At 43.6% G+C, this 12,949-nt stretch overlaps 1 protein-coding gene across 3 annotated transcripts in view; it reads right to left on the bottom strand.

The window, feature by feature from the left end:
- The window catches only part of NUP153 (nucleoporin 153), a 74,682-nt gene extending 62,156 nt beyond the window's left edge, over window positions 1-12,526 (bottom strand). The window contains exons 1-2 of one of the 3 annotated variants that reach the window (XM_033434853.2): window positions 11,897-12,500; window positions 9,037-9,161 (exon numbers count right to left, since the gene is read on the bottom strand). Coding sequence is in view for 1 of the 3 variants with exons in the window: in XM_004273541.4 (XP_004273589.1) it covers window positions 11,897-12,007 (111 nt within the window). In the remaining 2 variants the exon portion in view is untranslated. Of the gene's footprint in view, window positions 1-9,036; window positions 9,162-11,896 lie in introns of all 3 variants that reach the window. The other 2 variants (XM_004273541.4, XM_033434854.2) reach the window with 2 other exon arrangements.
- Between the last annotated feature and the right edge of the window lie 423 nt (window positions 12,527-12,949).

The raw sequence follows: 12,949 nt of genomic DNA, 5'->3' as shown, positions 1-12,949 counted from the left end.
GAATTCGCGTCTCCTCACCACTAGGGCACCTACCAGGCACCAGTGGGGAACCACAGACACGGGAAGAACCCCCAGTGACCAGGTAGGACAGGGGGCGTGGGGAGAGTGAAGGCAGAGGAGAAGTGGAGGCTGGACGGGACTGGCGCCCCTGAGGGGCGGTTGGGGGAGGGAAAGGGATCCCACGCCCGAAGGGGGAAATTGGGGAACCACTGGGAGGGCAGAAGATCAAAAGGGAGCGTGCCCACTTGGGCCCCTGGGAGCCTGCTGAGATCCCGGGCCTGATCCTCTGCCCACCAAGGGCCCCTCCAGCTGCATGGGTCCTGAGGGACTAGGAGGGAGGGAAGGGGGAGCAAAAGTAAAGGCCGCAACTCTGGGACCGGCACCCCTGAAGTGTGGCTACGGGAAGGGAGGGGTTCCTACAGCAGCAGGACCCACACCAGTTAGGGGTCCAGTGGCTACGGGGGAGACGGTGGGGGAGGGGCACAAAGGAACGGGAGGGGCACAAAGGAACGGAAGGGAACAGGGCCCGTGCTCTCCCTGTCCACTTGGGCACCAGGACGCCTGCTGGGCTCCCAGGCCTAATCCTCTGCCCTCGGAGCCTCTCCTGCCACGCAGAGCCCAAGCCCCGCCCCTGCCCCCCCACCCAGGGCCCCACCTCTGCCCTCAGAGATCCACTCTGAGACCCCTTCCAATGCGCTGGGCCTAAACCCCTCCCACACACCCTCAACCAGGGCCCTAGGAACTCCACACTCTGGAGGCCCTCCTTTGGAGGTGCTGCCTCACCCCTTCCAAGCAGGTCCTAAGCAGAGGCCCCGCCCCACGCTTGAACAGTCACCCTGCCTAGGCCCTGCCCAACGCTAAACTCTGCTCCTGACTCAGTTCCACCCCCGCCTAAACTCCGCCAAGCTTTTTTTGACTCCCATAGCCAAGGCTTTTTTATTTTTTTTTCCTCTTTTAGATTGGGGTTCTGTTTTACCTTGTTGATTCACTGTTCCGATTCTTTTATATTTTTATTTTCCCTAATAAATCTTTTATTTTTCTAATTTTATTTTATTCTTTATACCTTGTTATTGTTCTCTCCTTTTGGCTTGTTGCCCCCCTTTTTTCTTTTTTCTGTTGTAGTTTTATTTTAACTTGCTGCAGTTGTTTCAACTACAGTTTTATTTTTCCTAATATATTTTTTATCTTTCTAATTTTATTTCCTTTTTTATTCTTTGATACTGTAGTGCTCCTTTTTCTCTCTCTCTTTTTTTTTTTTTTTATCGTGCCACAAAACTTGCAGGATCTTGGTTCCCAGGCCACAGGTTAGGGCTGAGCTCCTGTGGTTGGGAGCTCTGAGTCCAAACCACTGGACTAACAGAGACCCTCAGACACCAGGGAATATCAATCTGAGTGAGGCCTCGCGGAAGTCCTCATCTCAGCATCAAAAACTGGCTCTATCCAACTGCCTGCAAACTCAAGCACTAGATGTCTCAGGCCAAACAACCAGTAGGACAGGAATACAGCACCACCCAAAAAAAAAAAAAAAATATATATATATATATATATATATATTACAGACTAAGTAGCAAGGTAAAAACCTACAAGACCAAATAAATGAACACAAACTAGGCAACCTACCCCAAAAAAAATTCAGAGTAATGACAGTAAAGATGATCCAAAATCTTGGAAACAGAATGGAGAAAATACAAGACACACTTAACAAGGGTCTAGAAGAACTAAAGAGCAATCAAACAGTGATGAACAACACAATAAATGAAATTAAAAATTCTCTAGAAGGAACCAATAGCAGAATAACTGAGGCAGAAGAACGGATAAGTGACCTGGAAGATAAAAGAGCAGAAATAACTACCGCAGTGCAGAATAAAAAAAAAAAAAAAGAATGAAAAGAATTGAGGACAGTCTCAGAGACCTCTGGGACAACACTAAACGAACCAACATTCAAATTACAGGGGTCCCAGAAGAAGAAAAGAAAGGGTCTGAGAAAATACTTGAAGAGATTATAATTGAAAACTTCCCTAACATGGGAAAGGAAATAGTCAATCAAGTCCAGGAAGCGCAGAGTCCCATACAGGATAAATCCAAGAAGAAGCAGGCCAAGACACATATTAATCAAACTATCAAAAATTAAATACAAAGAAAAAATATTAAGAGCAACAAGGAAAAAGCAACAAATAACATACAAGGGAATCCCCATAAGGTTAACAGCTGATCTTTCAGCAGAAACTCTGCAAGCCAGAAGGGAGTGGCAGTACATATTTAAAGTGATGAAAGGGAAGAACCTACAACCAAGATTACTCTACCCAGCAAGGATCTCATTCAGATTTGATGGAGAAATTAAAACCTTTACAGATAAGCAAAAGTTAAGAGAATTCACCACCACCAAACCAGCTCTAAAACAAATGCTAAAGGAACTTCTGTAGGCAGCAAACACAAGAGAAGGAAAAGATTTAAAAAACAAACCCAAAACATTAAGAAAAGGGTAATAGGAACATACATATCGATAACCACCTTAAATGTAAATGGATTAAATGCTCCAACCAAAAGACACAGACTGGCTGAATGGATACAAAAACAACCCCATACATACGCTGTCTACAAGAGACCCACTTCAGACCTAGGGACACACACAGACTGAAAGTGAGGGGATGGAAAAGATATTCCATGCAAATGGAAATCAAAAGAAAGCTGTAGTAGCAATTCTCATATCAGACAAAATAGACTTTAAAATAAAGACCATTACAAGACACAAAGAAGGATACGACATAATGATCAAGGGATCAATCCAAGAAGAAGGTGTAACAATTGTAAATATTTATGCACCCAACATAGAAGCACCTCAATATATAAGGCAAATGCTAACAGCCATAAAAGGGGAAATCGACAGTAACACAATAACAGTAGGGGACTTTAACACCCCACTTTCACCAATGAATAGATCAACCAAAATGAAAATAAGTAAGAAAACACAGGCTTTAAATGATACATTAACCAAGATGGACTTAATTGGTATTTATAGGACATTCCATCTAAAAATAACAATACACTTTCTTCTCAAGTGCTCATGGAACATTCTCCAGGATAAATCATATCTTGGGTCACAAAGCAAGCCTTGGTAAATTTAAGAAAACTGAAATCATATCAAGTTTCTCTTCTGACCACAATGCTATGAGACTAGTTATCAATAAAAGGAAAAAAACTGTAAAAAACACAAACACATGGAGGCTAAACAATACGTTATTAAATAACCAAGAGATCACTGAAGAGATCAAAGGGGAAACCAAAAAATACCTAGAAACAAATGACAAGGAAAACACGACGACCCAAAACCTATGGGATGCAGCAAAAACAGTTCTAAGAGGGAAGTTTATAGCAATACAATCCTACCTCAAGAAACAAGAAAAATCTCAAATAAACAACCTAAACTTACACCTAAAGCAATTAGAGAAAGAAGAACAAAAACACCCCAAAGTTAGCAAAAGGAAAGAAATCACAGAGATCAGATCAGAAATAAATGAAAAAGAAATGAAGGAAACAATAGCAAAGATGAATAAAACTAAAAGCTGGTTCTTTGAGAAGATAAACAAAACTGATAAACCATTAGCCAGACTCATCAAGAAAAAAGGGAGAAGACTCAAATCAATAAAATTAGAAATGAAAAAGGGGGAGTAAAAACTGACACTGCAGAAATACAAAGGATCATGAGAGATTACTACAAGCAACTATATGCCAATAAAATGGACAACCTGGGGCTTCCCTGGTGGCACAGTGGTTCATAGTCTGCCTGCCGATGCAGGGGACGCGGGTTCGTGCCCCGGTCCGGGAGGATCCCACATGCCGCGGAGCGGCTGGGCCCGTGAGCCATGGCTGCTGGGCCTGCGCGTCCGGAGCCTGTGCTCCGCAGCGGGAGAGGCCACAGCGGTGAGAGGCCCGTGTACCACAAAAAAAAAAAAAAAAAAAATGGACAACCTGGAATTCCTAGAAAAGCACAACCCTCCGAAACTGAACCAGGAAGAAATAGAAAATATAAACAAACCAATCACAAGCACTGAACTTGGAACTGTGATTAAAAATCTTCCAACAGGGTTTCCCTGGTGGTGCAGCGGTTAAGAGTCCGCCTGCCAATGCAGGGGACACAGGTTCGTGCCCCGGTCCGGGAGGATCCCACATGCCACGGAGCGGCTGGGCCCGTGAGCCACGGCTGCTGAGCCTTTGCGTCCGGAGCCTGTGCTCCGCAGCGGGAGAGGCCACAACAGTGAGAGGCCCGCGTACTGCCAAAAAAAAAAAAAAAAAAAAAAAAAAATCTTCCAACAAACAGCCCAGGACCAGATGGCTTCACAAGCAAATTCTATCAAACATTTAGAGAAAAGCTAATACCTATCCTTCTCAAACTCTTCCATAATATAGCAGAGGGAGGAACACTCCCAAACTCATTCTATGAGGCCACCATCACTCTGATACCAAAACCAGACAAATGTTACGAACAAAGAAAACTACAGGCCAATATCTCTGATGAACATAGATGCAAATATCATCAACAATATACTAGCAAACAGAATACAGCAGCACATTAAAAGGATCATACACCATGATCAAGTGGGGTTTATCCCAGGAATGCAAGGATTCTTCAGTATACGCAAATCAATCAATGTGATACAGCATATTAACAAACTGAAGGATAAAAACCATACGATCATCTCAATAGATGCAGAAAAAGCTTTTGACAAAATTCAACACCCATTTATGATAAAAACTCTCCAGAAAGCAGGCATAGAGGGAACGTATGTCAACATAATAAAGGCCATATATGACAAACCCACAGCCAACATTGTTCTCAAGGGTGAAACACTGAAACCATTTCCGCTAAGATCAGGAACAAGACAAGCTTGCCCACTCTCACCACTATTATTCAACATAGTTTTGGAAGTTTTAGCCACAGCAATCAGAGACGAAAAAGAAATAAAAGAAATCCAGATCAGAAAAGAAGAAGTAAAACTGTCACTGTTTGCAGATTACATGATACTATACATAGAGAATCCTAAAGATGCTACCAGAAAACTACTAGAGCTAATCAATGAATATGGTAGAATAGCAGGATACAAAATTAAAGCACAGGGGCTTCCCTGGTGGCAGAGTGGTTAAGAACCTGCCTGCCAATGCAGGGGACACGGGTTCAAGCCCTGGTCCGGGAAGATCCCACATGCTGCAGACCAACTAAGCCTCTGCGTCACAACTACTGAGCCTGTGCTCTAGAGCCCATGCTCTGCAACAAGAGAAGCCACCGCAATGAGAAGCCCGCGCACCACAATGAAGAGTAGCCTGCACTCACCACAACTAGAGAAAGCCCGCGTGCAGCAACGAAGACCTAACACAGCCAAAAATATAAATAAATTAATTAAAAAAATTAATGCACAGAATCTCTTGCATTCCTATACACTAATGTTGAAAAATCTGAAAAGGAAATTAAGGAAACACTCCCATCTACCACTGCAACAAAAAGAATAAAATACCTAGGAATAAACCTACCTAAGGAGATAAAAGACCTGTATGCAGAAAACTATAAGACACTGACAAAAAAAATGATACAAACAGATGGAGAGATATACCATGTTCTTGGATTGGAAGAATCAACATTGTGAAAATGACTATACTACCCAAAGCACTCTACAGATTCAATGCAATCCCTATCAAATTACCACTGCTATTTTTCACAGAACTAGAAAAAAAAATTTCACAATTTGTATGGAAACACAAAAGACCCCGAATAGCCAAAGCAATCTTGAGAAAGAAAAACGGAGCTGGAGGAATCAGGCTCCTGGACTTCAAATTATACTACAAAGCTACAGTAATCAAGACAATATGGTACTGGCACAAAAACAGAAATATAGATCGATGGAACAGGAAAGAAAGCCCAGAGATAAACCCACACACATATGGTCACCTTATCTTTGATAAAGGAGACAAGAGTACACAATGGAGAAAAGACAGCCTCTTCAATAAGTGGTGCTGGGAAAACTGGACAGCTACATGTAAAAGAATGAAATTAGAACATTTCCTAACACCATACACAAAAATAAACTGAAAATGGATCAAAGACCTAAATGTAAGGCCAGACACTATAAAACTGTTAAAGGAAAACACAGGCAGAACATTCTATGACATAAATCACAGCAAGATCCTTTTTGACCCACCTCCTAGAGAAATGGAAATAAAAACATAAATCAATAAATGGGACCTGGGCTTCCCTGGTGGCGCAGTGGTTGAGAGTCCGCCTGCCGATGCAGGGGACACGGGTTCGTGCCCCGGTGCGGGAGGATCCCACATGCGGCGGAGCGGCTGGGCCCATGAGCCGGGGCCGCTGAGCCTGCACGTCCGGAGCCTGTGCTCCGCGACAGGAGAGGCCACAACAGTGGGAGGCCCCCGTACCGCAAAACAAAACAAAAACAAAAAAAAATAAATAAATGGGACCTAATGAAACTTAAAAACTTTTGCACAGCAAAGGAAACCATAAACAAGATGAAGACAGCCCTCAGAATGGGAGAAAATATTTGCAAATGAAGCAACTGACAAAGGACTAATCTCCAAAATATACAAGCAGCTCATGCAGCTCAGTATCAAAAAAACAACAACCCAATCAAAAATGGGCAGAAAACCTAAACAGACATTTCTCCAAAGAAGATATAGATTGTCAACAAACACATGAAAAGATGCTCAACATCACTAATCACTAGAGAAATGCAAATCAAAACTACAATGAGGTAGCACCTCACACCAGTCAGAATGGCCATCATCAAAAAATCTACGAACAATAAATGCTAGAGAGGGTGTGGAGAAAAGGGAACCCTCTTGCACTGTTGGTGGGAATGTAAATTGATACAGCCACTATGGAGAACAGTATGGAGGTTCCTTAAAAAACTAAAAGTAGAGCTACCATATGACCCTGCAATCCCACTACTGGGCATATCCCCTGAGAAAACCATAATTCAAAAAGAGTTATATACCACAATGTTCATTGCAGCACTATTTACAATAGCCAGGACATGGAAGCAACCTAATTGTCCACTGACAGATGAATGGATAAAGAAGATGTGGCACATATATACAATGGAATATTACTAAGCCATAAAAAGAAATGAAATTGAGTTATTTGTAGTGAGGTGGATGGACCTAGAGTCTGTCTTACAGAGTGAAGTAAGTCAGAAAGAGAAAAACAAACACCGTATGCTAACATATATACATGGAATCTAAAAAAAAAAAGGTTCTGATGAACCTAGGGGCAGGACAGGAATAAAGACGCAGACATAGAGAATGGACTTGAGACACGTGGAGGGGGAAGGGGAAGCTGCAACCAAGTGAGAGAGTGTCATGGACATATATACACTACCAAATGTAAAACAGACAGCTAGTGGGAAGTAGCCACATAGCACAGGGAAATCAGTTCGGTGCTTTGTGACCACCTAGAGGGGTGGGATAGGGAGGGTGGGAAGGAGGCGCAAGAGGAAGGGGATGTGGGGATATATGTATACATATAGCAGATTCACCCTGTTATACAGCAGAAACTAACACAACATTGTAAAGCAATTATAGTCCAGTAAATATCTTAAAAAAAACAAAAACAAATACCTAAAAGGGAAATATATATATATATATAAAACAACCATGACCATTAGCCAAGTAGCTACAAATAAAACATTTTTGAAAATACAAGGTCATCACATCTTTCCAATAATATTCTGTGCCTAAAACCATTCTGAAATGGTTTTAATTAGTGACATCAGACCATTCTACTTCAAGTAATAGGTAATTGCCTTATCAAAGGACTTTCCAGGAAATGGAGACAACACCTGGGCTTTTTTGTCATTATCTGAAAAACTGGTGAGTAAATTGATAAACTATCACACACAAGGGCCTCTCATCACAAACAAAAAAACCTACTATGCATTAAATAATTTAACACTTGGATTTATTTTCTTATACACTTAAATGACAGGCATTTCTATGAGGAACATGTTAAAAATAATGTATTTTTACGCAGTTTAAGGTAGTTTAAAGGTTTGGCCTCATCACTCAGAAAACAAGTTTTTAAATCTAGTACAAACCTATAAAAGATTGAACTTTGGTACATAAAAGAAAAATACCTCTACTAAGAGGCAGCAAAGTTCAGAGACGATAAAACATTTAAATCAAAAGGTTCTACTTAATCACAACAATTTCAAATGAGTCCTTACTCTATATGCCAGGCTCTGTTCTAAGAGCTTTCCTTATGTTATCTCATTTAACCCCTCCCAACCATTTCCACTTTACAGATGAGTAAATTAAGCAGAGAGAACTTGTCCAAGTTCTGGCAGAATAGGGATTCAAATCCAGAGGCCCTGACTGTATTACAGCACATTTTTTTCCTATCAACTATTTCCATTTCTGTTTTCACTAACAGTATTAATTAAACATCTAGGATAAAGCAAATAAAGATAAAATAAAAGTCAAAACTACTCAGAGACTTCTGGAATGAGTTAAGTATTCAGCCATTAAATATCCCTCCTTTTCAAAACTGAGAACACTCTTTTGCCATCAGAATCCAAGCAGGACATAGTTATTTGGGACAAAGTATCATACAGAAGCTACCAAAACAACAAAAAAAACTACACTATCATATAAACCAAGATTAGGCAAACCACTGTCTGTGGGCCAAATTCAGCCCTCAGCCTGTTTTCATACAGGCGGCAAGCTAAGAATGATTTTTACATTTTTTAAAGGGTTATAAAAACAAAACAAAGAACCTGCAGCAACAAAACCTAAAATATTTACTATATGGTCCTTTACAGAAAACGTTTGCAGACTCCTGATTTAAGCTACTGAATAGATAAAGGGGTTTCCTCCCCCCCTTTTTTAAAAATAGCTAAATGCAGAAACTGACTTGTAAGACAAACTGTATCTAGGAAGATAAAATGAGTGGATTCCCTTAGCTCCAAACCAGAAGACAAAACCTCTGAAGCACACCCCCCAAAAAAGGGCAAAAATAAGTAGTTCCCTTCTCACCAGGAGGTGGCAGTAGATTCTTCCAGAGGCAAGGTTCTGGTTTGCCCATGGGCTCAAGTTTTTTGTGGTGGCTATTAAGAAAAGCAGCTTGACCTCTCCAGAGCTGACTTTCTGGGCCTGACAATCTGCACAAAAAGGAAAGGGGAAAGGAGACTGAACAGGTGACAAGAACTAAGCACATTCTCTTTACTGACCTGTTCACTCCCACTAGAAAAATGATACCATTTCCTAAATGCATCTGGGCTAAGAGTTAGGGGGTAGGAAAGAAGGCAAGTGAAGATGATCAACTTAATCATTTGGTGCTGTTCTTCATTTTTGCTTCTACAATTCTTAGGTTACTACCCTTCAGTTAGTTGAATAAGACAATGGATTCTTGTCTCCACAACTTGAAGCAAGATGCCATTTTAAAGATCAGAAGTTAATAGGAAAAAAATGTGAACTTTAAATATACCTCAGCAGAGCTAAACCAGAATAAGTCAAAACAGGAAATTACAAGTCAGTTGAACACATGCGAAAGTCGCAGGTACTGCATGACTGCACAAGCCGGTTGGCCTGACAAGCAATGGCAAACATCCATCAACTAACAGTGCCAGATCGCTCATTCTTCTTTCAAGCCTCTACTACACAACCCAAAAACTTCATTTTTGCCCAGAAACCACTGGACATTTAACCAAAATACATTAGTACAAAACATGCCATGTCATGAAGCTCCCTGCTATTCATGATGACTCAGCAGTTGCTGCAAAACAGAGGTGACCGCCTAGGATAGTTGACAGCAACCAGGTAGTCTACAAGTTCACAAAAGTTCCAGTAAGGATTAAAGAAAGTCCTTATTTTAAGATTTAAAAAAAAAAAAATCCTTAAAGTATTCTTTTGTATATTCCTGGATACTTTTCTTTGGTAGTATCTGCCAATATTAATACCTTCAGTGTTGATTAAGAAACCCCCAACACCTTTGATCCAATTCAAAAGCTAAAAATGTACTTTCTTTTTCAATTAAATGGGTGGGGCAAAAAGCTGAAAGTACTTTAGATAGGGGGAAATGATAAACTATCAGGCTTTAAAACAAAACCACACAGTCTGAAATCATACCAGCTCTAAGACAAATTGGATCATAGGTGTTACATTGTTAAGGCATCATCTCCCCCAAATTAGATTTTTATCTAAGTACATTTAAAAATAAGGTGTGATTTTTGGCTTTTGCCACTCAGAATATATGAGCTCCTTTCTAAACTCTGCCCAGACCATCCAATGATCTGTATTTACAAATTTATTTTATGTAGTAACTTTCTTTTGAGGAGATCTAGAAAGCACTCAAAGACATTTATCTTCAGGAAAAACAGAAAGCATGTGTGTTTAACTTCCACTCAACCAAAGGATTCGGTTAAATGGCCAGGCGTGTGACCTGAATTCTAATCTTAAATCTGCCTGCAAGTACCCCTGCTCCTCACAAAGGAATCTGAAAACCAAGCTCTTTTTGGTATATATCTGGGGGAAAACCGGTGGGAGGTAAAAGTAAGGCCAAGACCTGTAACCGTAAGTAGAGAGCTACCTAGTATTATAAACCACAATTTTTACTACTAAGAAATTTCTCTGAAATCTTTTAAAATTCTGTTTTTAATGATACAATTTAACACCAGCACCAAACATGTTAAAGTGTTCAATATTCATCATCATCCAGAACAAGGCAATCTAGGAAGTCTACCCTTAACAGTAAGCAACACGTTATCAGACCCTTTTGCTATACCTTTGTGTTTTTTGTAAGTTTAAGACCCACACTTACTCCTACCTTAGTATCCCTGAAAAGTGTTATAAGTGATGTTTATTAGAATATTCTTAACGTATTCCTACTCAATCCCCATAACAAGTAAAATTTTAAAAATAGAGTTGTCTCAGAATCAAATGTCTCAGTTACAATTAGGATAAACTCCTTTTCATAATTTCAAACACCCACGAGTGCACAGGGTGCTTAGATTATAAGACCACCAACATTCCTGGAATGTCAAAAGTACCTAAACTTCTAGAATACGCCCCGTAACATTAAAATAGTTTGTGCGTGAGATCAGAACTGGAGTCCCGGTCAGCTGTGCAGAATGGCCAATTCCAGCTTCCAAAATAAAAGGCGGGGGGGTGGGGTGGCGGTGGGGGGGGGATTGCACAAAAGTGGGGAGGAAAGAGTCTCGCGACGGAAAAGAAACGTAAGTGTGGAGAGGGACTTTCAAAATGCCCCAGTGCCACTAACTATAAGCCGGTTAAGAAACAAACAAACAAACAAACAAAACAAAATCGAAGCCAGTGCTCTCAGATCGGGGAGGGACACCGGGAGATGGAGAATTAATTAATCGCGTTGTAACTTATTTCACTTTCCGCGCTAACAGCGCCCCCGACAACCCCCGGGTGCCCCGGAGGCAGATTCCTCCGGGCAGCCCCCTCCCCACACACGCTAAGACGCGGGAGACTAGCAAACAGCAGGCGTAGGGGCCTCCAGCCACATCTTTTTCCTTCTCCCTCGAGAGGACGTGAGTAATACCCCCAAACCCCCAATCCCCGCCAAAAAAAGGAAGAATTCTAGGCCCAGCGTGGCCTAGGATTTCTGTTCCCGCCCTGCGCTGGTCGGGGGAAAGCCCCAGGCGGAGAGGGCTGCGGAGAGGCGGCCGAACCACACGTGTGCGCCGCAGGATTGGCCCGTCTCAGCCCACTTCCCGTCGCCGCCCCAGCGGCCAGAGCTCCCGCCGCCTCGCTCGGGCCTCCGCTCAGGCCCTCCCGTCCGCTCCACGTGGGGCGCCGGGGCCCCTCGCCGCCCGTCCACTCCCGCCCAGTTCCCGACCCGCTAGGCCCCCACGGCGCCGGGGTCCCGTACCTGGTGCTGTTGTCGCCCCTGCTGGTAAGGTTTAATTGGCCCCTGGTGGCAACGCCGAGTCCGGATCTTGCCGCCACCGCCCCCTCCTATGCCTCCAGCTCCCGAGGCCATGGCGTGAGCCTCCGCGGCTTCCCCCTCCGGGGCGGGAGAGGCAGAGACGGCCTTAGAGCCCCCCCCGCCCGGCCCCAGCCCAAAAGTACGCACGCGCTGCCCACACAGCGGGGCACAGGCACACCAGGAATCGCGGGGCTGCGAGCAGGAGCGGAGAGAGAACGCGCGCTGGCGGCAGGGAAGGGGGTGGCGGCGACAGAGGCCGAGTAGCTGGCTCCGGTCCGGCAGCCTCCCGCGGACCCCAGCCTCTGTGTATGTCACCGTCTCTGTGTAGATTCCCCCGCAGAGGACAGTGCGGGCGGCTCCGGGCGCTGCTTAGGCCTAACTCAACCGCCGGCTGCTGGAGATTCTTCTTCCGTCGCCCTAGCCGTAGCTGCCGCAGTTGAAGCCGCCGGCGCCGCCCGCCTACCCCTCCCCTTTGCGCACAGCGCCCGCCCAGCCGTCGTCGTCTTCCCTGCAGTCGCCGTTGTTGCGTCTATTGCCGCTGCTAAGGCCGCCGCTGCAGTCGTGAGCCAGAAGGTCGTCACTTGTTAGCGCCCGACGAGTTTGCATAATCACGCTGCGACCGGGTGATAGGCAAGGAGGAAGGAAGGGCGGGTCGAGCCCGCGCTCTCGGCTGCGCGGGCCTCTGGGAAACGTAGTTCAGCAGAAGACGACGAATTCTCAGGACGCGGAAGATGGGCGGTTCGCCGCAGAGGCACAAAGCCAGGGGTTCCGTTCGCTTTATTGCTCTTCACTGCAAACGTAGACTTCGAAAGAGGCGTTTAGCACAAAAAGAGTAACCTCCTTCCCAGTCTCCTTCTCCCCGTGGTTGGTAAAGCGGGCAGAAAGTGAGCAGATCGTAAAATCACAGACAGAAGCTAACAATACCTTATAAAAAGAAAAAAACTGGTTGAAAAGACAATGTCCATGATCTTTAAGCCTAAAGCAGAAATAGAAAAT

Source organism: Orcinus orca, chromosome 10 (assembly GCF_937001465.1).
Source record: "Orcinus orca chromosome 10, mOrcOrc1.1, whole genome shotgun sequence".
Lineage (NCBI taxonomy): Eukaryota > Metazoa > Chordata > Mammalia > Artiodactyla > Delphinidae > Orcinus > Orcinus orca.
Note: the sequence above shows the minus strand (reverse complement) of the source record. Positions and strands in the feature narration are given on the sequence as shown.